General features: G+C 54.9%; 2 protein-coding genes across 3 annotated transcripts in view; one reads left to right on the top strand and one right to left on the bottom strand.

Moving 5' to 3' along the window:
* The first annotated feature begins 249 nt into the window (after positions 1-249).
* CNTN2 (contactin 2) lies at positions 250-25,211 on the top strand. Of its 2 annotated transcripts, XM_049770620.1 has the most exons (23): positions 252-447; positions 5,239-5,358; positions 8,941-9,085; positions 9,223-9,398; positions 9,526-9,621; positions 9,865-10,074; positions 10,203-10,302; positions 11,869-12,044; positions 12,424-12,560; positions 13,015-13,144; positions 14,608-14,758; positions 15,317-15,444; positions 15,718-15,893; positions 16,263-16,383; positions 16,785-16,943; positions 17,296-17,445; positions 18,332-18,402; positions 18,661-18,895; positions 19,123-19,235; positions 20,284-20,470; positions 21,034-21,146; positions 21,473-21,641; positions 21,954-25,211. In XM_049770620.1, the coding sequence occupies exons 1-23, from the start codon at positions 303-305 to the stop codon at positions 22,061-22,063; spliced, it is 3,318 nt and encodes a 1,105-aa protein (XP_049626577.1). In that variant the 5' UTR covers positions 252-302; the 3' UTR covers positions 22,064-25,211. The 2 variants fall into 2 exon arrangements, with proteins under 2 accessions (XP_049626576.1, XP_049626577.1); XM_049770619.1 differs by having other exon boundaries at positions 250-447; positions 21,473-25,211.
* The window catches only part of IGFN1 (immunoglobulin like and fibronectin type III domain containing 1), a 72,117-nt gene continuing 67,339 nt past the window's right edge, over positions 22,085-26,862 (bottom strand). Inside the window, exons 24-26 of the mRNA XM_049770789.1 lie at positions 23,091-23,200; positions 22,797-22,891; positions 22,085-22,148 (exon numbers count right to left, since the gene is read on the bottom strand). Coding sequence (XP_049626746.1) covers positions 22,085-22,148; positions 22,797-22,891; positions 23,091-23,200 — 269 coding nt within the window. The remainder of the gene's footprint in view (positions 22,149-22,796; positions 22,892-23,090; positions 23,201-26,862) is intronic.

The following is a 26,862-nucleotide window of genomic DNA, read 5'->3' as shown; positions in this document are numbered from 1 at the left end:
TGCCACAAGAGCACAGGACCGACCGGAGCTCTGCTTCCTTCTGCTCCTCGCCACTCCCTTGTCGCAGCCCCATCAGCTCCAGGGCTGAGCAGGAATGGGCGAGCTGGGGCCAGACAGCGCCCCGCAGGCGGCGGCTGCCCATGCATTATGGAAGATGCGGCGCCCGGCTCGCTCCCTGGCCCTTAAATGACGGCAAATGAGGGGGAAGGCAGGAGGGTGGGGACGGGAAGAGAGCGGGAGGGGGTCAGAGCCGAGGAAGAGCCAGCCAGTGAGCGGAGCCAGGGAGGGAGGAGCACATCCTGATGCGGAGATGCTGCAGTGACTGGGACGCGCACACACACGGCGCGCAGGGACCGCAGCAGAGGCGAGCAGGGAGGAAGGCAGGCCCGCGGGCTCCGCCGAGGGCAGCGCCCATCTGCCCCAGCCGACACCCTGATTTCACCTCAGGTAGGTGCCTTCCTGCTTTTGTTTCCCGCCGGGGCTTCCCAGGGAGCTGCTTTGCACTGGGGCTCCGAGATGATCAGTTTCCTTGCAACTTGGGAGGAGCAGAGGCCAGGCTGGAACTGGGGTTCTAGCTTCTGGGCCAGGCTGACCTCTCGCCTTCACCCACAGTGTCTGCCCCGTGCCTCTGTCTATATGGGGGCATCCTGCAAGGCCCCTTCTCACCCAATCTGGCCTCCTGCGGTGTGTGTGTCCGAATTCCTACCTCCCTCACCTCCACCACTGCGCCCAGGGTATGAACAGGAGGTCTCCACAAGGGCCAAAGCAGTCCCCAAGTCCCTGCTGCCCCACAAGTGTCTAGACCCCACTGGATGCCCTGACTGGGCACTGCTCGGGTGTCTCTGCAGGGATACCTCTTTGCAAAGTCCTCACTCGGGGGGTGGAGAAGCTGGGAAGGCAAATTCTGCAGGCAAAGGCCTGCTCAGGATCAGGGCCGTGGGAGACACCAGGACAAGTCACAGCCCTCCAAGGGCTAAGGAAGAGCCCCCAGTTGTAGCTCTGCTCCCTTCTCCACAGCTCAGGTTTCCTTCAGGAAAAGGGGTGCTGCTCCAAAGGGGTCTGGGGCAGAGCCACATGTCGCCCCCTGCTGCTCAACCTAGGACCCTCCCAGAGACGCAGTCCACAACCTAGTTCCATGGCTGGCTCTCTAGGGTGAATTCTGCTGTTCCCATCTCAGTAGGGGAGACAGGTATGGGAGGCCTGCAGAGAGGCGGATCCAGGGAGGGAACATGCAAAGGGATTGATGCTGCAAGGGAAAAGCAGAAAAGCATTCAGAAGTCCGTGGGGCTGTTTGTGTGCCCTAGTCTGCATAGCTTAGTGACTTCCCCAGTCCTACACAGGGCTGTTCTCCATGCCTGTCCCACCCTTCCCTCAGCCCTTCTCATCTCATCTGCTCCAAACTTTCCCTCCAAATGACTCCCTGAACTCCCTTCCACCTTAGTCTGAGGAGAACCTCATCTTCCACTACTCAGCTGGGCTAGGATCTTGAGGTCCCTTCCCAGCCCTTAGGCCCCAGAGCCTCTCGGGTCTGCTTAGCCTCTGCTGAGAAGGAGCAACCAGGGCTCAGGTGCAGCAAAGGGTGGCTGAGGACCGTGCTGTCGATGCTGGGGGAGGGAGGCCAAGGAGGGGTCTGTGGAAGGGTTGGGCCTTCCTGGGGTGCCTTATACTGGACCCTTTTCTAGCCAGGATATAGAAGCAGTCAAGTTTCTGTCACAAGGTCAAAGTACCTCATTTCCCACAAGCTCTGCCCTTGAGAACCTCTGTTCCCTGATTCAGTCACCCAGGTCACTTCATCCTGCTCAGTTGGGGAGAGGATGCTTGTCCCGTTCCCTGCATGTCCTCATCTCCATGCTGCCCAACACACCCCTCATCTCCATCCTGTTGGGTCCACTGCCAGACCTCACTCCTGACTCCGCTCATTTCAGCATCTTCTCTGCCTGTTCTTGTCCACAAGCACATGCATATCCCAGCAGACTGCTCAGCAGTAGGGGGTTCCACCTAGCTTCTTGGAAACCCAGGAATACCCTCAAGTCACCTTTAGCGGAGGGTGAAGTACGGGGGCCCCTGCGGTCCAGCCAGCAGACACTTCTCCCCTGCAAGGGGCCTTGGGTATCTAAGGGCACTACTCTTAGGTTTAGCACCGGGGGAGAGAGGTTTGTCTGGAGCAGGGAGTTTCCTTCTCCTGCATGTTGCTAGTGGACTCCTGCCATGAGATCAGCAGCAGCCCTGAGCTGGTCGCTGAGCCACAAAGTGTTCCTGGGGTTTCATGGCAGGAGGCATAGGATTCGGGGCTACTGCACTCACCAAAGAGGGGCAAGGATTCTCCTTGCTGGTCATGTAGTGAGCCCACCCCTCGACAGCCCTCCTGATACATCTCTCCCCTCCTCTGCCTGCACCTGGCTGGGCACAGTGTGGCACAAACACACACACACACAGTACACCACAGAGTGTAGCACATACTATACAGTATAACACAAATAGTGCAGCAGTAACCTAGTATACAGGCAGCACAGTACACCTAACACATGTAGTAGACACATCAACACAGTAAACACAGCAAGCAAAATACCTACAGCACACACAGCATACACAGAACATATATACACACAATGTATACACAACTCACAGCACACGGTATACCCAGCAAGCTAAGAACATACAATATGTACATACTGTAATGAAGCACATACATTACACACACAACATATAGCACGTACAGTGCAAAGTATATGCAACACAAACAGCACACATTGTACTCACATACCAAACACAAAGAAAATACATGGCACACACAGTATACAGTTCACAAATCAATACAGCACACACAGCAGTATAGTTCACATAGTACATACATTGCACAGAACACACATCATACTCTGCACACTAGCATGTACAAGCCGAATGTACAGCACCCACAGCACATGGCACAGTGCTGCAGAGCACTTCAGCCCTGCTTAGAGTGACTGGAGACTGTCCAATGCAGTTCATCTGGGCCTCAGAGTGGAAGCTAGTCTGAGTGAGGAGGCAGGCTAAAACTGACCCTTGTTCAGGCCAAGGGGCTGAAGGGGAATCATCCTTCTTGCTTGGGGATCCTTAAAGGTACCTCCATGAAGACTCGCCACTGCCCAATAAGGAACTGTCCTCTTTTGGAACAGAGTTTGGAGTCTTAGCCTGGCCTCACATTTAGGTCAGAAGGGACCCACAATGAACCACACCCCATGTTAAGGGTCTCCAGGGCAGAGGGCATAGACAAAAGAATTAGAGACACTGGCGCAGGTCAAAGTCCAGACTCCCCAGTCCCAAGGGTGAAAGCCAGAAGACCCCAAGAGCCTGATGTGGGAACAGACTCCTGTCCTGCATGGCTCAAAGGGAGAGGAGCATAGTAGGAGGGGACAGTCATGTGGGCTGTGCTCAGGGCACACTGAGCTGGCACCAGCCCACAGTGGGGACCCGAGAGAGGGTGGCACAGTCTGGACTGTGTCCTGGTACAGTGTCAATCATTACCATTGATGCCTCTAGACTCTCCTTTTCTCGCACACCCCTGAAGAGTGCATTATTCAAAGATATACCCCTGCACAGTGCAAGGTCCCAGGCTGACACGCCTCACATGCAGTATCTGGTTTAGCCATTCGCCCCCAGCTGTCTCCAGTCCTGTGTTTCCTAGGTTCCCCTGGTACCCCTGAATCCAGAAGTGGCCCACTCCCATAGAGTCAGGCTCCAGTGGTGACAGACGATGCCTGCTTGTGCCAGTCTGGGCCTGTTCCCATGTGACAGGACATCTGCTGGGCCAGGCCCTGAGCCTGGCAGAGCTACAGCAGCCTCTCTCCTCAGAGAAAGGCTGGATCTGCCCTACATGTCCTCGAACCTGCCAGAGAAGGTGCTGTGGGAAAAGATCACATGGCTCTGAGAATGACTGCAGACAGAGACAGGTGGTTGGGGCCCCTAGTTCATTACACACTGGCTGGTGTGACCACAAGTATCAGGGCCCCCAGTACACACCAGACTGGTGTGACCACAGGCTGTTGGGGGACCACAGTACACATGAGGTTGATGTGACCATAGTTGGTCTGAACCCCCAATACACACTAGGCTGGCATGACAAAAGTGGGCAGGGTGCACAGTATAGGAAAGTTCCAGTTCTATTACCTGGGAGCTCACAACTTTCTCATAGAACATGGGTGCGTGTGTGCATGTATATTAGTGCATGTTCGTATGAACTTGTGACTTTATGTACAGTGTGTATATTGTATGTAGTGCTTGTATGTGAGTTGCTGTGAATGTGGTATGCGTGTATGGATTTTGAATGTGTGAGAGACTATGTGTGTGATCATGTGTGTGTTGTGTTATTGTGTAAGTATGTTATCGTCACTGGTTAGTGAGACACTAAAGGGGCCTCTGCCCTGTCCCCTCAGAACCCCTGTCAGGTCCTCAACCAAACCTTGCCCAATCCCCACATAGCCCCTACCTGGTCCCTTGTGCACTGCAAATGTCCCAACACCTCAAAAGGAGCCCCCAGAGCTCTAGAGACTGCTGAGCTTGATGTTTGCCAGGCTTCCTGATGGGCAGCCCCAAGAAGGAAGCTCCATTGGAAGAGAGCAGTCATGGGAGTGCTGGAATGTCGGAGCCTGGATGGTGCTGGCAAGCTGATGGCCTGTGCCAGGGGGAGGCAGCACGGAGGGAGGGATGGCAGTAGGTGTGAGAGGCGCTGGTGAGGTGGAGCCATCTGTCACCACCACCCACACACCCAACTTCCAGCTCACATCTTCCCTGACCCCTGAGGCTTTCCCGCCCATCCTCCTCTTCCCTTTTCCTACCCTACCCTCCTGCAGTCTTTTTCATACCCTACCCTCCCTTTTCTGCTCCTCAGGAGCAGACAAAATGGGTGGAGGGTGAGCATAGGATGACTGAAAGATCTTTGAAGGCCCCTGCAGGAGCCCCAGAATTTTAGACCTATTCTGGGGAGTGGGGAAGAGTTCATGGAGCTCCTGTCACCTGTCCAGTCTAGTCCTGAGACACCACACCAAGCAAAGACAGTACACCCAGAGAGGGACAGGACACCCAGGGAGAGAAATGTCCAGGGACAGCATGCCCAGACTGACCGTTTGTCTGTCTCAGGGCCACTACAGTGAGGGGACCCTGTCCAGAGGACCTTTGTCAGTATCTGGCTTGCAGCCTCACCCTTCTCTGGGGTGTGGGGCAGGAGGGACAGTGATTGAGTTCCTCCCTGTCCCCATCCAGTACCCTCCCAGCCTCTGCCTGCACCCTGCCCTAAGGATCCAACACCTGCCATGGGGACACCTTCTGGGAGAAAGTCACACCTGCTGCCTATGGTCATCGTGGCCCTTGTCCTGTTCACAGGTAAGAAGGTCACTGGACTGGGGATCTTGAGTTGCTTCAGGAAATACCCATGGCTGAACATATGTATTACTGAAGCTGGTTCCTTAGCAAAAGAAAGTTCTTCCATGAAAGTTCTTTGGTTCCCTTTGGAGTCTGAGGAGAGGAAAGGAGATAAAAGAGGATTGATCCTCAGAGGGCAAGGGATTAGTCACGGGCACCACATGGTCCCCCACAGTGCTGGGAATAAGTCCTGAGCACTGCCAGGTGTGGCCCAGGAACAAACAGAAGACAGCTCTTCCCTAAGCCCTCCAGGATGGCCATGGTGGTTTTGCACTACAGGGCAGGGCCTGAGCACCATGGCCTTGGGAAATGTCTTTGAGACATTGGGCTCACTCATTGGGCTATAGAGATCACTGGACATGTACCCCAATAAGGTAGAGTTGAATAAAAATTAATTCTGAGGTGACTAGGAATAGAGAAAGGCAGAGACACAGAGAGAGACAGACCAGAAGCTAAGAAACTGGCCTTGGGGCCCGGAGAGATAGCACAGCATAGCAGCCGATCCAGGACCAAAGGTGGTTGGTTCGAATCCCGGTGTCCCATATGGTCCCCTGTGCCTGCCAGGAGCTATTTCTGAGCAGACAGCCAGGAGTAACCCCTGAGCAATGCTGGGTGTGGCCCCCCCAAAAAAAAAAAAAAAAAGAAACTGGCCTTGCTTCTGATTCTAATTTGATCCGTGGCACCACATGGTCCCCTGACACTGCCAGGGGTCACTTCTGAGCTCAGATCTGGGAGCAGTTCCTGAAGTGCTAGGAGTCCTCCCTGCTCAGTTGAGTCCCAACCACAGCCCAGGGAGATCTGGTCCAGGCCCGAAGGACACTTTCTTATCCCATGAAGTTCCAGGACCACTTTGGAGCTCCAGGCATGCAATGACAGGCCATGAAATTAGGGACACTTCTTAGGATGGTAATGAGGCCTGGCAAGGGGACAGAGTTGGGGAATATCTTTGGAGGGGCACAGTAGAGCAAGGTGGGCCCAGACCAGAGAAGAATGATCAGACCAAGGCACTTGTGTTAGGTTGTGGAGTTGATGGGGGCAGATGGGCTCTGGCAGTGCGGGGTAGAGACAACCCAAAATGAGCTTCTGCTTCTCCTGACTTGTGGGGCTACAGCTTCTCCCTCTCCTCCTGCCTGCAGCGCATACCAAGGCACTTGGAGACTTCCCCAAGATAAAGCCCATTGCCCACTGTTCAATGCCCCTTCTGGGGTTCTGGCCACTCTTCCCTGTTCCAGCAGTGCTGGGACCACACTTAAAGGTTAGTTAAAGGTTAGTCCATCTGGTAAGACCACACTGAACCTTTTGGCCACTCACCCTGTCCTAGCTGCCACCCCACCCTGCACCCACAGAGAGGTGCTGGCTTCATCCCTCACTGCACCCACCCAGGAAACTGGAAGGGTGTGGCTCCTGCCCTGGTGGATTTAGTGGGTTCCACATACCTGAGGTGGCTCCAGGGGTGCCTGGGCCCACACACCTCACAAACCCCTGGCTCAGTGCAGAGACCCCATGTTAAGTGCCAGGAGGGCAGCATCTCCCTCCAGAACACAGCCTCCTCTCCCTTCTTCCTGGGGTTACCCAAGCCTAATCTGGGGGCCATGATGTCTAGGTTAGAAAATCAAGACAGAATCAGAACAAGTACAGCAAGGAGGGGTGGTTTGCAGGAGTTGGGGAGAAAGACAAAGAGGTAGGAGGCAAGATAGGGGAGTGAGGGCATGTGTGGAGATATGTGTAAGTGCCAGAGGAGTGTGAGTGCCAGAAGGATGAGGGTACAGGAGAGGTTAGTTTCAGGGAGAGGGGAGCGTAGGGGAGGGTGAGTGTCTGAGAATGGTGAGTGTTATGGGAAGGGTGAAAGTTAGGGGAGGGGTGAGTTTCAGGGGAAGGTGAGTTTCATGTGGGGTGAGTGTTATGGAGGGGTGAGTGGCACAAGAGGGGTGCGTGTTGGGGGTGACACTCAGGTGCAATGGTGCTATATTACAGGATGGCCACTCAGCCCTTTGTACCACTCCCAAGGCATTTTGTGACCTCCCAGAGCCACTCCCAGAGTGGGTCTTTCCCCAGTCCTCTTCAGGTTCCTCTGCCCTGAGTTTGGTACCCAGGGAGCCCTGGAGCATGCTGGGTGCCATGCACAGTAGCGCTGGCCAAGTGTATGTCTGAACATGCTCAGCCCAGAGCTGTACCCCTGCATCAGTGGCCCTGGGCAGTGGGAACTGTGACAGTTAGTCTCCCAGCAGGGTTGGGCTCTATGGTAGATTCTGCTGTGGGTCCTACCCTAGATGGGCTCTCCAGCACTGGCTCCAGGGAATCTGTGAGCTCAGCAGGCTCATTTAGCAACCACAGGAGTCAGTGTGTGAGGATCTGCTGGGGGGCATCTGAGAATAGGGGTGTCCTGGAGAGCCTGCTCTGTGATAGATGTGCAGTGTGCTCACAGCAGGGGCAGCTCCAGGTTGTATGCATGTTTTCTGCTTGAGGGATTGGGGCACCCACAGGAAGAAGCCTTGTACCGGCAGTGGAGCCTGGGCCAGTGGGGGCATGTCTCAAGGAGTGACCTTGTCCATAGCTGAGAGCATTTCACAGTTGCTGTCTCCGGCACCTGGGCCTCAGCTAACACTGGGGTGTGATGGGCAGGTCAAGAAGTGGCCAATGGGGCCAGAGTGGTAGCACCATGGTAGGGCATTTGCCTTGCATGCTGCTGATCCAGGATGGACATGTGTTCGATTCCTGGCATCCCATATAGTCCCCTGAGCCAGGAGTGATTTCTGAGCACAGAGCCAGAGTAACCCGAGTGCCTTCGGGTGTGACCCACAAAACAAACAAACAAGAGGTGGCCAATGGGGACCCTGAAGTTAGCCACCTGGAGAGATAGGAAGCTTGAAGGTGGGGGCCTAGCTTCTGTGTGACCCCACAAATACAGAGCAGCTGTCCCCACATATGATAACCTCAGAACTTGACCTGCCTGTTTACACCCCTGTCTTATGTCACACCCTCCCCAGAAAGCTTGGTTGTGATAAGAAAGGGACCATCTGTCCCAAGGGAAACTCCACTTGCCACCTCTTAGAACCCCATGTCCTATGTTTCCCATTCCCTGTGTGAGGTCCAAATGGTTCTACAAGGCCCAGTGCCCAGTCCCTTCTTGCGGACCTAGAAGGAACCTCTCCCAGCTCACGCATTGCCCATGACTTCAGGCCCAACTCTGGGCTGAGCTCAGTTCTGCCCATGTCCCCTCACCCAAACCCCCCACCCAAGGCTCCTATCCCTTGGCATGCAGCCCCCTCACTGGACACAAGCCCTCAAGGTCGGGGCCATATGTGGTTTACACTTCCTATAGACCGAAGGCAGGCACAGGTTCTCAGGCCTGGGTACAGGTTAGTTTTGGTAATTGACCCCCAGAAGGAGACTGCTAGTCCCATCTTGCAGGAGACTCTTCCAGGGCTGGCAGCAGTGCTGTGGATGGAATCAGAAGAATCCCCTCAGTGTGTCTAGTCCTGTGTAGGACATCCCTGCTTGCTGTCCAGGTTTCAAGCTTCTGCTGTGCTCCAATCCCTGCAGCTCAGAACTCAGCCCAGGGGGGCCCGACCACCTTTGGGCCTGTCTTTGAAGAGCAGCCCCTGAGTTTGCTGTTCCCAGAAGAGTCCACAGAGGAGAAGGTGACGCTGACATGCCGCGCACGTGCCAACCCTCCAGCCACCTACAGGTGAGGCTCAAGGGGCTGCGCCCCACAGGGCTCAGAGATCCTCCTCTGCCCAGGACCTCCACCAATTCAAGGCAGGGTCTGAGGGGAGCCCTGCTTCCTCCCCACTGGCTCCTCAAGAGTCCCCTCTACCCCTGCAGGTGGAAGATGAATGGCACGGAGCTGAACCTGGAGCCAGGTTCTCGTCACCAGCTGGTGGGTGGCAACCTGGCCATCATGAGGCCCAGCAAGGCTCAGGATTCGGGGGTGTACCAGTGCCTGGCCTCCAACCCAGTGGGCACCGTGCTCAGCAGGGAGGCTGTGCTTCGCTTTGGCTGTGAGGCCTGAGTCTTAGGGAGGGGGGCTTGGAAAGTCTCTGGAGCAGACCTGGCTGCTTCTCAGAGCTTCCCCTTCTTGCTCTTCCCCAGAGGCTGGGGTTAGGTCTGAGGCTTGTCTACCTTCAGTTCTGCAGGAATTCTCCAAGGAGGAGCGGGGCCCTGTGAAGACACATGAAGGTTGGGGGGTGATGCTACCCTGTGACCCTCCTGCCCACTACCCAGGTGAGTGGCAGCTGGTGGACAGCAGTTGCTCAGCAGGGCTATGGTGAGTGTTCCTGGGCAACCCAGACCTGTATTCCAGTTCTCGGTGCTTCTGAGTCTCCTACGGTCACACCTCCCTTGATCTCTTGGCTCTCATTGGAGCCACAACTCTAACACAAAGGCTGTACTTCTTTGGGCCTGTAGCCAAGTTGGGTTCAATGGCATGATGCACGCTCCCAACCTGGCTTACTCCAACCCCATCAGGTCTCTCCTATCGCTGGCTCCTCAATGAGTTTCCCAACTTCATCCCCACGGACGGGCGACACTTTGTGTCCCAGACCACGGGGAACCTGTACATCGCTCGCACCAATGCCTCAGATCTTGGCAATTACTCGTGCCTGGCCACCAGCCACCTGGACTTCTCCACCAAGAGCGTCTTCAGCAAATTCGCTCAACTCAACCTGGCAGCTGGAGGTCAGGCGGGTGTGTGGGGGTGGGTGGTGGCAGCGCAGTTCTAGGCAGTGTCCAGGGCAGGGACAGAAGTTCTGGAGGGTGCAGAGAGACACATTTCAGCGCCACCCCCATACGCCTTGTGTCCACAGACACCCGTCTCTTTGCACCCACCATCAAGGCCCGCTTCCCTGCAGAGACCTACGCACTACTGGGCCAGCAGGTCACCCTGGAGTGCTTTGCCTTTGGGAAGTAAGTGATGAAGGAAGGCAGGATCTGGTTGGGGAGTCCGGGAAAGAGCAGAAAAGCTTAGTGGCCTTCAAGGTCTGGCAGGTGCCCGAATAGAGGCCCTTTTGGTCACAGGGGTGTGTATGTGCAGTTTCAAGCCCCAAGTTTGGCACCACTAAGGGACAGCACACACCCAGTCTCAACTCTCACTGATTGGGACAGGGACACTTCCCTGTACCCCTCTGACCCCTCTGCATTTGCACATGGAGGTGCTGATAGTACTGGTCTAGGGGGCATCGCAGGACTGAGGAGGAATCAGTGCCCTTGACGTTGGAGCAGAACCTGGGACAGTGTCCCAGGCAGAACCACTTTACTTGTATTTGACTCTGGACCCAAGCTTGTGTCAGCACCAGAAGAAAGCAAAACCAATTGTGCCATTTACCAAGTGTTCTATGGGCACAGAGAGTTATATGTTTCAAAATTACAGCATACATATGTTTTCTCAGACAATGTCACAGGGACAAGCAAACAGTAGGTGCTCAATAAATGCTCACAGAGTGGATGAGCCAGGGATGGAGTTATTACTCCAGAGTTATCACAGTGGGTAGGCCTTGCATGTGGCTGACCCAGTTTAATCTCTGGCATCCCATATGGCCCCCCGAGCCTGCCATGAGTAATTTTTTTTTTTTTGGTTTTAGGGCCACACTAGGTGGCACTCAGAAGTTACTCCTGGTTCTGTGCTCAGAAATCGCTTCTGGCAGGCTAAGGGACCATATGGAATGCCAGGCATTGAGCCTAGGTCCTCCTCTTGTTGTCTTCATGTAAGGCAGAATGCCCTACCACTGTGCTATCGCTCTGGCCCCTGCCATGAGTAATTTTTGAGCGCAGAGGCAGGAGTAACCTCTGAGCTTTTCCGGGTGTAGCCCTAAAAACAAACCAACAAAAGAATGGATGAACCTGATGGTTCCTTGACACCCCCTTTCCTCAGACCAACTATGGTAACTCTCCAGCATGCTGCCTGCACTGTGGAGAGTTACTGGGTTTCAAGAAAACTGCCCTTAAGAATTGGAAAGGGCCATTATTGGCCCTTAGCCTTCTGATTGATTGGGTTGGCTTATAGGGCCGGAGTGCCTGTGTCTGCATATGGATGCTCCAGGTTCCTCCTGCCACCATATGGTCTCTGCAGACTGTTGGGGTGGCCCTGGAACTTCCCAAGTACAGCTGGTCCTGAGAACCTGGCTGAGTGTTACTGGGTTCCCCTGATCATTGCTTAAGGAACCTCCTTCCAGCAAAGAAAAAGTGATTTCAGTCTAAGCCCACCTTTTCAGGTTGATCACTGAGAGCTCAGGCCCCCTGCTGGGGAGAGTGGGAGGGGATCTTGGTGAGACAGACCCAGAAGAGGGGCCATGTGGAGCAAAGGAGAAAATAGGGAGGGAAGATGAAGGAGGGAGAGAGGAAGAAGAGAAAGAGGGGGAGGGAGGGGAGGAAAGAATTGAGAGGAAGAGGTTGGGGAGAGGATCCCTTGTTCTTGCTCCTTCCCAGCCTGAGAGTGCAGAGAGATCATCCCCCTCTGTTTTGTCTCCTTGCCAGTCCTGTGCCCAGAATCAAGTGGCGCAAAGTAGAAGGCTCTTTGACCCCACAATGGGCCGGGGCCGAGCCCACCCTGCAGATCCCCAGCGTCACCTTTGCAGACGAGGGCACCTACGAGTGTGAAGCGGAAAACTCCAAAGGCCGAGACACTGTGCAGGGCCGCATCATTGTGCAAGGTACAGAGCTGGGCTGCTCATCCCCTGCCTGAACCTCAACAAGCCCACCCCAAAGTCAAGAAGGAGGGCCGCTTACTCAAGCTTTCTCCTGGAGGTTTGTGCTGGGTGAGGGAAGGAAGGGGCTTGCCCTGTGGCCAGCTCCCTGTTACAGCAGGGGCAATAAAAAAGTACAAGGATAGCTTGAGAATGATTGAAATGGCTGCCACAGCCACTGGGTAGATAGATAGATGCCAAGAGGCAGCTTTCTTATGCCCAGCTGGATCTGAAAGCCAAAGGCGCCCTCTGCCGTCCTTTGCTAGGGCCACAGCTCTGAGTTTCCCTGGAGTGACTCAGAGGCGCCTGCCAGTCGGCTCAGCCTTTCTCTCCCGCGTCCCCGCAGCTCAGCCAGAGTGGCTCAAAGTGATCTCAGACACGGAGGCTGACATCGGATCCAACCTGCAATGGGGCTGTGCGGCCGCAGGCAAGCCCCGGCCCACAGTGCGCTGGCTGCGGAACGGGGAGCCTCTGGCCTCCCAGGTAGTATACTCCTTTTCCCTCCCTTTCATGTGGTCAGTGCAGTGTCCACCTGCCCCTTGCCCCTTTGGTCAACCCCCACAAGAGCGATAACTCCTCCAAGCCAATCAGGGCACCACAGGGGGCATGGTTGTCTCCCCTTCTTTCCCTCCTAGAACAACCTGGTCACAGGCTGGATAACTAGAGGCCTGCCCAGAGACTAGTTATTGGGTCTTGGACTCTTTGTGGGTCCAGGAAAACAGTGCAGAAACTGCATTCCCACTGCTTCTGCCTGCTTTGTTCTTCTACTATGTGAGAGGCCTGGAGGTTCTCTGAATTATGGGGTTCGGTGCCAGGCCTCCCAGGAGTAGGACCAGCACCCCGGTAGAGTTCCCACAGCTCTCACCTCGCTCTGCTTTTTTCCCCTGGGCTCCGAGCTCTGGCCTCACTGCCCTGCCCTGCTGACTCTTGTGCACAGAACCGTGTGGAGGTACAAGCCGGTGACCTGCGATTCTCCAAGCTGAGCCTGCAGGACTCGGGCATGTACCAGTGCGTTGCCGAGAATAAGCATGGCACCGTCTATGCGAGCGCAGAACTGGCTGTGCAAGGTAAGAGGCCGGGGGCAGGGATGTGCAGGGAGAACTGGAGGGCTCTGCCTCACTTGCTCACGTATACACTCACATATGTACTGCAGTATGCAGGTGCATACACATACTCATGCACACATGCTCTCACATGCTCGCACACCTTCAAACATATGGACAGCTCCCTGAGATTTCTGACAGCTTCTGAGCAGAACTCCAGCGCTTCAGGAAGGAACAAGGCCACTGAGGGTCCAGAGCAGATTCTGTGACTACTTCTAGGATAATAGTAGCTCAGTCGACTACTGTAGGAAGAGGCATTGAAAATTCCCTAATCTAAACCAAGTAGATTTGATTCTAACCCAGCCCCTTGAGTTATAGGCCAGTGACTACTCCTCTCTGTGACTGTTTCTTTTTTGGTTTTTGGGCCATACCTGGTGAACGCTCAGAGGTTACTCCTGGCTATGCACTCAGAAATCGCTCCTGGCTTGGGGGACCATATGGGATGCTGGAGATCAAACACAATCGAACCTGGGTCAGCCGCATGCAAGGCAAACACCCTACCGCTGTGCTATGGCTCCAGCCCCTGTTTCTTGATTTTGGAGGGGAGCTTGGGGACCTCATCCAGTGGTGCTCGTGGATACTTCTGATTTTGTGTCAGGGATCAGTCCTGACAGTGCTTGGGCGATCATATGTGATGGTCAGGATGGAGTTGAGGTAAGCCAAGGAGCTCAACTCCTGTATTATCTCTCTGGTCTGGATTCTTGATTTTCCATGTCAACAGCATGGTCCCGCCCAGCTGTGGTGAGGTTGAAACAAGAAAGCAAGTAAAAGCTTCAAGGGCGACCCGTCACATGGTAGCAGCCTGGCACCCATCTTCGTCCTGTGCCTTGGCTGGTCTCTAAGTAGGGCACTTTGATGCTGGGTCAGCTGGACAGGACGGGATGTCAGGGACTCTCTCTGACTCTTCAGACTGATTGGACTGTATTCAGTTTGGGCCCTAGCAGGGTAGGTCTTGGGATTTAAAACAAATGCCAAAGGGTCTAAGGTAGGTTCCCTGCAATAGCAGGTGGTGGGGCAGAGGACTGAGGGCTCAGAGCAGGGGGCTCCGGTACACTCATAGTCCTGTTCATGATTTGCAAAGTACTCTGGGTACATGCTGTGTTACAGGAGAACCAGGTGCAACCCCCAGCACCTCTTCCTGGTTCCCTGAGTCCATGGGGAATCACCTGAGCACCACCAGGTAGGGCCAGGACATAAAACAATAGATTTAGCACTGCTGGCTGGGAGTTGGAAAGAGACATAGAAAGTGGAGCCTGCAGCCAAGAGGCTGCTGGTAGCACCACAGGAGCTGCATCAGGCTGAACTGGGGGGGGGGGTTGCCACCAGGCCAACCACCAAAGTCCAAGGGACACAATCAAGTGGCACCTTCACAAGGTAGTGGCTACTGAAAGTTTTGTGTATAACTGTGGTACCCCCTTTCCTTCCAGCACTGGCTCCTGATTTCAGGCTGAATCCTGTAAGGCGCCTGATCCCTGCAGCCCGAGGTGGGGAGGTCACTATCCCCTGCCAGCCCCGGGCAGCACCGAAGGCCACAGTGCTCTGGAGTAAAGGCACTGAGATTCTGGGCAACAACAGCAGGTAAGACCCTTCTTTCTCAGGAGCATTACCCCTTCACAGAAGCACTTTCCCTGCTCAGGAACACTATTACTCCTTCCCAGGAAGATTCCTCCTCATTTTCTGGGAGATTGGTCCTCCCACTCCACCGCAGGAACCTCCCCCTCCTCTGTAGGAAGACTCCTTCATCCTCTACTTCCCAGAAACAATCCCACCATCCCTAGAACACTCTCCCTCCTCTGTAGGAACACTCTCTCTCCTCCTCATAAACACTCCCCATCCTCTCCAAGAGCACTGTCTTCTCCCTCCTTCCCTGGTAGGTTCCTCACCCCCAGGAACTCTCCCCCTCCTTCCCAGGAGGACTCCTTCATTTCTTCCTCCCCTGCAGTACCATCCCTTTTCCTCCTCCTCAGACGTTCCTGCTCCCATTCCCCCCAAAGAACACTTCTCCTCCTCCTCCTCTTCCTCTTTTTCTTCACCCCCTCTCCTTCCCCTTCCTCTCTTTTCCCTCCCCTTGCTCCCCTCCTCCACTGTGCCCTTCCCATGATGCCCTGTGGCAGATTCCCTCTGTCCTTGGCACAGAGTGACGGTCACTTCGGAGGGCACGTTGGTGATCAGGAACATTAGTCGGTCGGATGAAGGCAAATACACCTGCTTTGCGGAGAACTTCATGGGCAAAGCCAACAGCACGGGCATCCTTTCTGTTCGAGGTGAGGAGACGGAGATCTGCTGGGCCCTGTTCTTGCTCCACCGCTCCTCCTGTCTGGCCTGGAGGGCACCCTGGGGTTCTGCCACCATCCACAGTTCGCACTTCCGTGTCTCTGCCTGCATCCAGCTCATACATACATCTGCCGACAGGCTGGGGAGCTAGGGTCTGGTGCCTTTTACCATTCCTGGGGCCCTGGTTCGAAACTCCTGCCCACAGTGTGGCCCAGCCTGGACCCATGTGATCCCTGCCCCCCTCCCGCTTGTCTTCTCTGCAGATGCCACCAAGATCACACTGGCCCCCTCAAGCGCTGACATCAACCTGGGCGCTAACCTGACCCTGCAGTGCCACGCCTCTCATGACCCCACCATGGACCTCACTTTCACCTGGGCCCTAGACGGCTTCGCCATTGACATCGATAAGCCCGGGGCCCATTACCGTCGGGCCAGCTCAGTGAGCCCGAGGCCCAGCAGCACCCCCCCCCCCGCCCCTAGTCCTTCCCCACCTGGTCCACACACCCTGCTGTCCTATCCCAAGTCTGGGGCCCCAGGCCACCACTGCCTCTGAGGCCTACCACTGCCACCACTTTTCCTTGGTGACCACCCTCCCTCAGGGGCAGTTCCCTGGAGCCCCCAAGAAGGCCAGGAGCCAGCAACCTTCACTCCACTTCCCTGTCCATCTCCACTCAGGCAGTGTGGGGTTTTGTGCCAATGACTACATGGGCAGTTAGATTCAGAAGACTCAGGGGCACCTAGGGACCAGGACGGGTCAGGAAGGGGTCCCGGGCTGCCCTCAGCCAGGCCCCCCTCCTCTGACCCGCAGAAGGAGACTGTGGGTGATCTCACCCTCCTGAACGCGCAGCTGCGCCATGGTGGAAAGTACACGTGCACAGCCCAGACGGTAGTGGACAGTGTGTCCAAGGAGGCCACCGTACTGATTCGAGGTGCGCCCGCCTACCCCGGCCTCACCCCATCCCCTACCCAAGCACCCACACTGAGAGCCATAGCATAGAATAGTCTTCCAAAGCCAAAGGTTCCAAATTTTAGTCCCGAACACAGCCTAAGATTGGAGAAATTTTCTGAAGCTGGAAGTGTTGGAAGCCTCCCGCTGGGCAATCTGCACCTCTAGGAAATCTATACACCTGTGGCCTCTGACCTCCTTCCCCTGCTCCCCCCAAACACAGGCTCAGACACATCCCTCACTGCCCCTTGTCCTACCTCCCTCTTGACTGTGTTTTCTCTGCCCTCTGCTGTCCCAGTATAGTACTGCAGCCTCTGACTCCCCTTGGAAGCTCCCTTAGGAAGCTGCCCAGTTCCACCCTTGGGCTCCCACTTCTTCCTGCAGGTCCTCCAGGGCCCCCAGGGGGCGTGGTGGTGAGGAACATCGAAGACACCACTGTGCAGCTCAGCTGGAGCCGTGGCTTCGACAACCATAGCCCCATTGCCAAGTACACGCTGCAAGCGCGCAGCCTTCCCGGGGGGAAGTGGAAGCCTGTCCGCACCAGTAAGTGTGAGCCACCCGCTGGGGCCTGGAGACAGGCCATGTGGAGGTGGGTGGTTGCGACTTGGAGAGCCAAGACAGCCAAGGCCGCCAGCCTGCAGAAGCTCTCAAGTCTGAGAAGGGCCACTGGACCTAAGAGGATGGCCAGGACTCACTGGGCAGAAGGATGGGGCGGGCGCAGGGATGCACTATACCAGCCGACTCTCCAAGGCAGAGCCCCCTAACTCCCATTGTCCCTGAAAAGGGCTCTGGGTGCTTGGTATGTGGCAGGTACCCCCAGAGGATGCAGAGGGATGATTCGGGCCTTTTCCCCACCTGCCTCCATCAAGACCCCTGACTCAGTGGTGCCTTACAGATCCTGCCAACATCGAGGGCAATGCCGAGACTGCCCAGGTGCTGGGCCTCACTCCCTGGATGGACTATGAGTTCCGGGTTTTAGCCAGCAACATCCTGGGCACTGGGGAGCCCAGTGGGCCTTCCAGCAAAATCAGGACCAAGGAAGCAGGTCAGTGTCCATGACATTCCCAACTGAAGTTACATTAGGGCACAAAGCTCAGTCCTCCTCCTGGGGTTGTGCCAAGAGATAGGCACTGAGCAGTTTCCTGGGGCTCACCAGCCGAAGCCCTGAGATGGGGTCCCTGCTGTCTCTTTGTGCTTCTTTGTGTCCTGATCCTTAGCTCTCAGTCACTAGCTCGGGATACTGTGCCCCAGGGTGTGACCTCTTAACCTGCTTTCTGGCAGCACTTTGCCTTTTTTCTGCTTTCTTCTACACAGCTAACCCATTATTCAGTCCAGAGAGGACACACAGACTGTGCCTGTGGTCTGGCTGTCGACACCTTGATTCAACAGTCTATGTGCTTGTTTTAGTGTCAGCCTTATTACATACAGAGATAATCAGGAAATTCATCTGCCATAGAAAGAAAAATCATAAAAAGTAGGATACCACCCCAAAGAAGTGCTCTGCGCTAACTTTAGTCTTGGGTGGTGATTCCTCTTCAGCGAAAGCGATCAGCGTTAACCTCATTACTTCATTTGAGTCAGCTAGAGGGAGTAGGTCAGTGATCACTTATGGAGAGTCTATGACATATTTTATATGAGGACTTTCTCTTGTTTCATTTCATTCTCCTATACACTTTGAGACACACATTAGTGTCCTAATCAGAGATCAGAGAGGTTGAGTAACTTGCCAGGGAAACATAGCAAGTAAGTTGCAGAAGCAGGACTTATGCTCAGGTCAGCCTGACTCCTAAGCTCCTAAGTCCATCTTGGGAGGGATAGAGGAAAGACACGGGGTATACAAAGGGGAGCCCTGCATACTCTGCAGATGCGGGCTCAGGCTGTGACCCTCTCTGTCCATTTATGAGCCTGGTCTGTATCCTTTGCCCTCACAGCCCCCTCGGTGGCCCCCTCGGGACTCAGTGGAGGTGGCGGAGCCCCTGGTGAGCTAATCATCAACTGGACGGTGAGTTGCAGGAACAGAACCAAAAGCAGGACCCAGTTCTGGGAGGTGGGACATGTCCTGACCCCTGATCTCTAACATCCCGTGCTTGACTGGACAGCACGTGAGAGGGCTCAGCCTGAGCTCTGCCCTATTGTGACATTTGCCACCTGACCCCTCTGCCCTGGGAGACCTACAGGGACCTGGAGTGCCCCAGGAAGGCTGGGTGGGCAGAGGACGAAACCTTAGCGACCTCGCCCATGCCACACTCTTGCCCCTCAGCCCATGGCCCGGGAGTACCAGAATGGAGACGGATTCGGCTACCTGCTGTCCTTCCGCAGGCAGGGTGATGCCAGCTGGCAGAGCACCCGGGTGCCTGGTGCCAGTGCCCAGCACTTTGTATACAGCAACGACAGCATCCGGCCTTACACACCCTTCGAGGTCAAGATTCGCAGCTACAACCGCCTCGGGGTGGGGCCTGAGAGCCTCACTTCGATCGTGTACTCGGCTGAGGAAGGTGGGCCTGCCCGTGACTGGTTTGAAGGCTAATGGGGTGCTCCCTCTACACCCCCCACTGCCCTACCCCTACTCACCTCTGTGTAATCACAGGAGCTGGGGATCACCTGGTGCTCCGTCAAGCTGGGAGACAGAGGGGCTTTCTGGGGAGAGGCAGTTCTGAGGGAAAGTGGGTCTCTTGAACCCAGGGACTCCGGGGTCTCCAGAGCCATGTTTCTCAATTCCCAGAGCCCAGGGTGGCCCCAACCAAAGTCTGGGCCAAGGGGGTCTCCTCCTCGGAAATGAACGTGACATGGGAGCCCGTGCAGCAGGACGTCAACGGCATCCTCCTGGGCTATGAGGTGACAGGGCAGGACAGGCGGGTGCTGGGTCTTCAAGGGGAAGGGGTGATGTAGGGGTGATGTGACCCCTCCTTCTGGGCTCATTCATGCTCTGGCCTGGCTAACATCACTGCCACATCATACCTGGTGCTGGGACCAAGCTGGTGGGGAACACAGAGACAGACTGGCCAGAAGTGCTGAGCCCTGGGATGAGCTGCTTGGGGTTTCTAGAAAGTGGGAGGCCATTCCAAGACCAAGGCCCACTGGTGCCTTTCGGCCAGAGAGCAGTGCAGGTCCTTGTCCTCCCTGCCTGCAGCCTGTGCCCAGTAGCCCAGGCTTCAGTTCTACAGCCAGGCGCTGTGCACAGCAGATGCAGAGCTGGAGTAGAGCAGGAGGAGGGATGGAGGAGCAGGAATCCACTATCCCAGGGAAACTGGGACGCCCCAATTTGGAAACCAGGGGTGCTCTCATTCCCGACTCTGAGTATAAGCAGACCAGGCCATGCTAGGGTTCCAGACTGCCTAATTGGGAAGAAATCAAAGTCTCCATCTAACAAGACGATATAGATAGTTTGCCTTAGTGTCTGGCCCCAGAACTGGCCTGCCTCCATTACCAGCACAAATACACATTCTAGGTCCTTTAGCACAGTCCTAGAAATTCTCCGGGCTTTTCTGGAGCAGGAAGGATTGAGTCAGACACTGCCAGAGGCTACTCCCAGATCATTCCTGGAGATTCTCAGGGTCTATGTGGTTCCGAAACTGACTCTGGGCCTCCTGCTCACAATGTTGCCCTCAGCCCTTGTAACTGGCTCCCCAGCCTGCTCACTCTCATCCATCGCTAGGATAAGTCTGTGCCTGTCCCATCTAGCCTTATGGAGCTCCCATCTAGCCCCTTCACTATGGAGGCCAAGGGCCCAGTCTCACCCCTGCCCTCTAGAGCTCCTGACCATATGTCTGGTTCTACACACAGAGAGGAGTCACAGGCAGCAGTGAGGGCCATAGAGTTGGGTTTAGGCCACAGAGTTGAGGTCCTGCTCTTACCTCAAACCTGAGGCCCCCTATCCCTTCAGATTCGATACTGGAAAGCTGGAGACAAGGAGGCAGCTGCTGACCGCGTGAGAACAGCAGGGCTAGACACCAGCGCCCGGGTCACTGGCCTGCACCCCAACACCAAGTACCATGTGACCGTTCAAGCCTACAACCGGGCTGGCACTGGGCCTGCCAGTCCCTCTGACAGCATTCAGACCATGAAATCCCGTGAGTCTGTCACTCTGATAGGCATGGGGGATCCCAGTGGTGCATGGGGACCTTGTGGTTCCAGGGATGGAACCTGCGGCTCTCATTTTAGAGCAACTGTTCAGTCTTTTCTTGACTGAAAATCACATCCTTTCTTGTCCATCTGGGGTGAAGCTTCCCCCCAAGGATGAGGCAAGTGCTTTAACTGAAAGCCCTGTGCTGAACAGAAACCAGGCAGTGGGCCAGATGGCATGAGACGGTGGAATTCATGAGACTGAGTACTGCTCTCTCTTCCTAGCTTTCTGTTTTTTATGGGCTTACAGTTGGGATAGAATGTTCTGGGTGTAACTGTGGTGGATAGACACCCAGAAGGCCAGGGACTGGGGACTGGAAGATGGCTTGGTGGGCTGTGCAAGCCTTGCTTCAGGTGGCCTGGGGAGGCCTGGGAGGCCTCAAGCAATTCCCAATCACTGTTTGGGGAGCAGGCCATGTGCATCACTGAATGTGTTCCCAAACCTCAAAATATAAGTAAGGGGCCAGGTGATGAGGAAGCATTTGCAAGCCTGCCACCTTCTCTCTGGCAGCTCCACGACAACCTCCAGGCAACATTTCCTGGACCTTCTCAAGCTCCAGTCTCAGTATCAAGTGGGATCCGGTGGTTCCACAGCGCAATGAGTCTGCGGTCACCGGCTATAAGGTCAGGAAGGGTGGGGGCAGGCACAGACAGTGTCAAGCGGGGAGACATGAGCTGGACTTAGACATGGAACAAAGTGAGCAAGGGTGGCCTAACACAAGCTCATGAAGGAGCAAGACAGTGGCACCAGGCAGATAATGTCCTGCTTGGGAGGCAGGGCTCAAGGAACAAGGGGTGACATCAGGTGTTTCCCACCATCCGAACCAGCTCAGCTATTTGCTCACTTTCTGAGGAGGTTGATTCTGGCTGTCAGAGGTAGTGCCTGGAATGGGAGCAGAGGACAGAGAGTGGAAGCAACCCCCATCGCTGCCCCCTGACCTCCACAACAGATGCTGTACCAGAATGACCTGCACCCAAGGCCTACACTCCACCTCACCAGTAAAAACTGGATCGAAATTGCAGTCCCTGAGGAGATCGGGCATGCCCTGGTGCAGATCAGGACCACAGGGCCTGGAGGGGATGGGGTCCCAGCCGAAGTCCACATTGTGAGGAATGGAGGTACGGCTTCCCCCACTGGCCCCAGGGGTCAGCAACCAGGACTCATTCCTTCCAAGACAACCCCAGAGGGAGGGCAGGGCATACAAGAAACATGTTTGCCACCCCCAAACCACCTTGCCCCCTGCTCACTGCACACCTGCCCTTGAGAGCCTGGAGCCTCTGATAGGGTGGGAGGCCCCAGGAAGTACAGTGCTGTATGATGCAGGGATATTCCTCTCTTGGGGTCCATGTCTCCTTGGGGAAGGGTGTGCCTCATTCAGGCAGGAGGCTGAAGTGCTGTCAGCCCCTGACTCTACCTCTGGTCCCTCTTAGGCACGAGCATGATGGTGGAGAACTCGGCAAGCCGCCCCATGCCGCACGCCAGCACTATCCTGTCCCGCTCCATGGCCCTGCTGGTGCTCGTGAGCTGCCTGGAGCTCTGATGGGCCCTTCCATGCACAGGCTCATGGTGCCTGAGAGGGGCTGGGTGTCGAAGCCCCTTCAGACAGTGCCTGCAGGTGCTGTTTCCTGCTAGTAATCCCCATAAGGACTTGCCCTAAATCTAGAGGCACTGGGCACTGTGTTCCCTAAGAGTAGGGACACTCTGCCCACATCACCTGAGAGCCTGGACTTGGGGGCCAGGCCTGGGAGAAGGGGCTCAAACCCATCCCCCTCAGTTGCAGAGATGGTGCCTTTGGGCCACACTGACCTCTGCCCCCAGGTGGAGGCCCTGCCCAGGGGACACTTACGACTGTGACTGAGGAAACTCAACATCGGCCTCCCTCAGTCTTAGGGGGCCCAGCCCTTCCAGAGAAGCAGCTTGGCTGGACCCTGATCCTGTCCTTGATGGGGTTTCTACTGTCCTGAAAGGTCTTTGCCCTCCACCAGGTACTGAGAACCAGTACCCCAAAGACTTGCAGCTTTGGGGGTGATCCTCATACTGCTGGAGCAAAATCCAGCACCTGGTGACATGCTCCAGGCTTGGCCTGAGGCACAGCTCCCACCCAGGTGACAAAGCCTCTTAGCCACCACTGCCAACCTGACACTGTCACCCAGAGTGACGCCACTGGAGGTGGCTGTGTGACTAAAGGGCTTGTCTTGGGGAGGTCCTGCCCCACTGGAGCCATGGCCATAGTCCCTCTGTGGGGTGGGCAGTGCATTGGACCATGTGCTTACCATCCACTTCTCTTGCAGACGCCATGCTGCTGCCTGACACCCACTACCAGGTGTGGGGAGTTGGGGCCGACTGTTAGCTTGGGGTCAGGCATCATCTGAGAAAGACAAAGGGGCAGGGTGACCTGCCTACTTCCAGGATTCCCTGGAGTGCCTGGCTAGGCTGTGTTGGGCAGCTGGCGCTTCCCCAGAGAAAAGGGAAAAGAAGGGGCCATTTCACGTGCATTCAATCAGAGTGTCAGTGTTGGAACATGCATAGCATGCCACTGTCCAAGACCTCCCATTCTCAGGGGCCACCGGAGGGGCCAGGCAGAGGCTAGGCAGTGATAGCAGCTGAGCACTGGTGCTCAGTTTCCTCTTCTCTTCCAGGCATGTCTGGGGGATGGGGCAAGGTGGAATGGCTGCACCTGGTGAAGGGGCACAGTGGATGTTGGGGAGAGGGGTGAAGGCTGCTTTCAAGGGTTCTGTGACTGATCATGGGATGATAAGCCTGGGGTCATGGCCTCAGGCTGGGCTCAACCCAGGAGACACCCTGTCCTTGTCTGCCTTCTGCTGTGATCTGGGCTGTGTTGGCTGGAACCCCTGAGCCTCTTGCTCCAATCAGAGGCCAAGGCTCTCTGCCAGTCCTGGGTGGCAGTGGATGTGCGACAGGAACCCCAATGCCGAAGCTCCAACAGAAAGCTCCTCAGCAGGAGCTGTGGGACCAGCACCACAGTCGGCTCCCCTGGTTCCTGTAGTTTACAGTTAGAGCTCTATTTTGTTATGGTTTTTTAAACTTTGAAGTGCTGCCCTGTTTTCCTGGGCAGATTTCTGTTGTTTACCTTCCACTGGTTTTAGAAAATGTCAGCTCACACCCCTCAACCAGGGCCCTTCACTCTGCTGAGGACCTGCCTCTGCACCCCTCTGATCACTCCCACCCCCTCCACACAGGGTGCAGGGGCTCAGCTCTGCCTTAACCAGGAACCCAAAGGCCCTTGCCTGGCCTGTGCCAGAACCAGGGTCTATGAGGGCCTTTGCCCTGATCTCTAGGGAAGGGACTGCTGGGACAAGAAGAGCCTCCTGCCCAAGTCTGAGCAATTCCTTCCCTAGTGACTGCCTGCAAGACTGAGAGGGATGTGCAGGTCTGTCCCTTAGGGCAAAGTGGCTAGAGGTGTGGTGTGAGTAGGCTTCAGGCCGGAGACATGTGGGACAGTGAGTGTCAGTTCTGAGGAGGCCCCTAGAAAGGGAGTCGGGCACAGGCCTAGGAAAGCCGCCAGTGGCTGAGCCCTCGGGACTTGAGGATAGTCCAACTAACATGTGGAGTTGTCCCTGTGGGAGTGAACAGGCCCCAGCCAGGCAGAGTCCCTGCTGGTCTCAGGCCATACTCATCGCCTTGCAGGAGTGGGCTGGGAGCTGAGGGAGTTTGCCCTGAGAGCATGAATCACTTCCCTCTTTTGGGATTGCCTGTCTCTCACCACTGCACCTGCCACCAAGGGGTAACTCCATGAGGGCCAGATGCAATTTCCACTCTGCACAATTTGTGTGGCTCTTACATAAGTTCCAGGGATCACCACTGTCTCAAACTGGAGGGGGGGGGCGGTGAGGTCAGGGTCTCTCCTTCCCTTCAGGCCCCAGAAATTAGAGGGGCCACAGGAAGCCAGGGTGGGGTTGGGAGGTAGTTTTTTTAAACATTGAAGTGATCAAATAGCAGGAGTCAGGTTTGACATCAGGAGATAAAAACATTAGAGTAAGCAGGTTCTACCAGTTATAGGGAGCTTGGGAGACTTGTGACTGCCGTGGGCTGGGGTCTCAGTTAGGGGGAGCCTGGATGGGTGTGGGATGCTATATCCACCACACCCCAAAGGACCTGGCTGGCCCCTACTGCATGGGGAACAGGGAATCTCCCCTGAGTGAAGACCTTGCTGCCTTGAGGTTCATTTGCTTCCCTCTCTGAGCTGGTGTCAGGCCCTTCTGCATTACAGGGAGAGCATCACTGTCATTCCAAGTTGACACTTAGGGTGGTGCCTCTCCCTGGTTCACACCCTAGTGAGGGTGTGAGAGATTTAGACGGACATTCTAAAGGGCCTCCTGGGAAGAGGTACCCAGAGGCTGAGGGGCACCCTGAACTTACAGAGATGACCACAGGGCTGGGTAGCCACAGAAAGCCAGTGTCTTTAGATGGGTGCACCCAGCCCTGCCCTGAGCTTCAGGCTGCCTCCTGTGGACACACACAGTTTGGAGAAGCTCACAGCTGGGAAGCGGCCAATGCCTCATCCTGCCACAAACCTGACTCACACTTGACCAAATGGAATGGCTCCTGTGGGCCCCAGCTTTGGTCCCATCTTTGTCTCTCTGTATTTCTTGTCTGGTAGTTATTTATTGACTCTGGTAGCAACAATTCTTAAATAAAGATGGTTTCCCAATCTGTGAGGCAGAGAAGTCCAGTTGTGATGATTTTCTGCTCAGCCTTTAATCCTGTTCTCTGACCCCAGCCTGTTTTCTGTCTCCTCCACCCAGTCAGCTCTGCAGAGGCCTGACACCATCCACTGTTGCACTCTGTCCTGAGAGGGGAAGTTAGGCCAATTGCCTTCTTGTTTTGCAGTGCCAGGATTGAAGCAGGACCTCTCTCACATCCCTGAGGTGCATGCTCTCTGCACATGCCAAGCTGGCAGGCTCCATGATGGCAATGAGCAGAACTCCCTTGAAGACACCACCCAAGCTTCCCTGAGGTGTTCACCAGGTTCACAGCATCTTCCCCCTGCAGACCAAGTAATGGAACTGAGCATTCCCCACCAGTCAGAATCTGCCTGTAGTCTCTTTTCCCGGCACTAAGAAAATTAGAATTCTACTCTTGATGTGTCTAGTGGCAAGACTCAATGCTCAGTGGTGAGATGTAGGCCTATGAAGGTGGTAGGTACTCACACCATCAGCACTCAGGGCTGTTCTTTTTTTTTCCTCTCTCCGAAGAAGATCCATGCTAACCTTTGAGTTCTTTTCAGGGGAGAGGGAAACCATAAAACAGAATCTTTGTGATTGGTGATCAGTGATGTAAGCAAGGCTGAGCAGTCAGCTGAAAGCAAGTCCCCAGAAAGGACATGGAAAAAAATGCCTCAGGCCTATATGCCCTGCTCTGCCACCCAAAGGGGCTGCTGAGAGCACTGGCCTCTGAGAGACCAAATGTTAGTCCCATGAGCATCTCTGTGGCCCCAACACAGAACTAAGAATTTGAATTGTTACACAAAAATGCTCCACATCATTAATCAGGGAGATGCAAATCAAAACAACAATGAAGGCACTATCTCATGCCACACAGACTGGCACACATCACAAAGAACAAGAACAACCAGTGCTGGCAGGGATTGGGGAGAAAGGAACTCTCGTTCAGTGCTGGTGGGAATGCCAACTAGTCCAGCCTTTATGGAATATAATACAGAGATTCCTCAAAAAAAATTGAACTCCCATATGATCCAGCTATATCACTTCTAGGAATATATCCTAGGAACAAAAATCACAGTACAAATTTGCCTTCTGCACACATATATTCATTGTAGCACTATTTACAATAGCCAGAATATGGAAACAAACAAGATGCCCAACAACATATGAGTGGTTAAAGAAACTGTGGTACATATACACAATGAAATATTATGCAGCCATCAGGAAAAATAAAGTCATGAAATTTTCCTATACATGGATGGACATGGAAACTATTATGCTGAGTGAAATAAGTCAGAGAGAAAGAGAGAGATAGACACAGAATAATCTCACTCATCTATGGGATTTAAGAAAAACAAAAGACACTATTGTACTAACACCCAGAGACAATAGAGATGAGGGCTGGACGGACTGACCATTATATGAAGCTTACCACAAAGAATGGTGAGTGCAATTAGAGAAATAACTAAACTAACAACTATCATGACAATAGAAGTAGGATGCCTGTCTTGAATACAAGCAGGAGGTGGAGGAGGAGGCAGATGGATGGGACGGGGGCTGGGGGGGCATTGGTGGTGGAAATGTTGCATTGGTGAAGGGGGTTGTTCTTTTTTTTTTTTTTTTTTTTTTTTTTTTTTTTGTTTTTTGACACACC

This window comes from Suncus etruscus, chromosome 3, assembly GCF_024139225.1.
Source record: "Suncus etruscus isolate mSunEtr1 chromosome 3, mSunEtr1.pri.cur, whole genome shotgun sequence".
Classification (NCBI taxonomy): domain Eukaryota; kingdom Metazoa; phylum Chordata; class Mammalia; order Eulipotyphla; family Soricidae; genus Suncus; species Suncus etruscus.
This window is presented reverse-complemented; position numbering and strand designations above follow the sequence as displayed.

Bases quoted from the DNA above. Each gene is read 5' to 3' on its own strand.
- CNTN2 (XM_049770619.1), top strand. From the start codon at position 303: ATGCGGAGATGCTGCAGTGACTGGGACGCGCACACACACGGCGCGCAG. The intron at 10,303-11,868 runs GTAAGTGATGAA...TCTCCTTGCCAG, and splicing joins GAGTGCTTTGCCTTTGGGAA to TCCTGTGCCCAGAATCAAGT. The intron at 17,446-18,331 runs GTCAGTGTCCAT...TTGCCCTCACAG, and splicing joins AATCAGGACCAAGGAAGCAG to CCCCCTCGGTGGCCCCCTCG.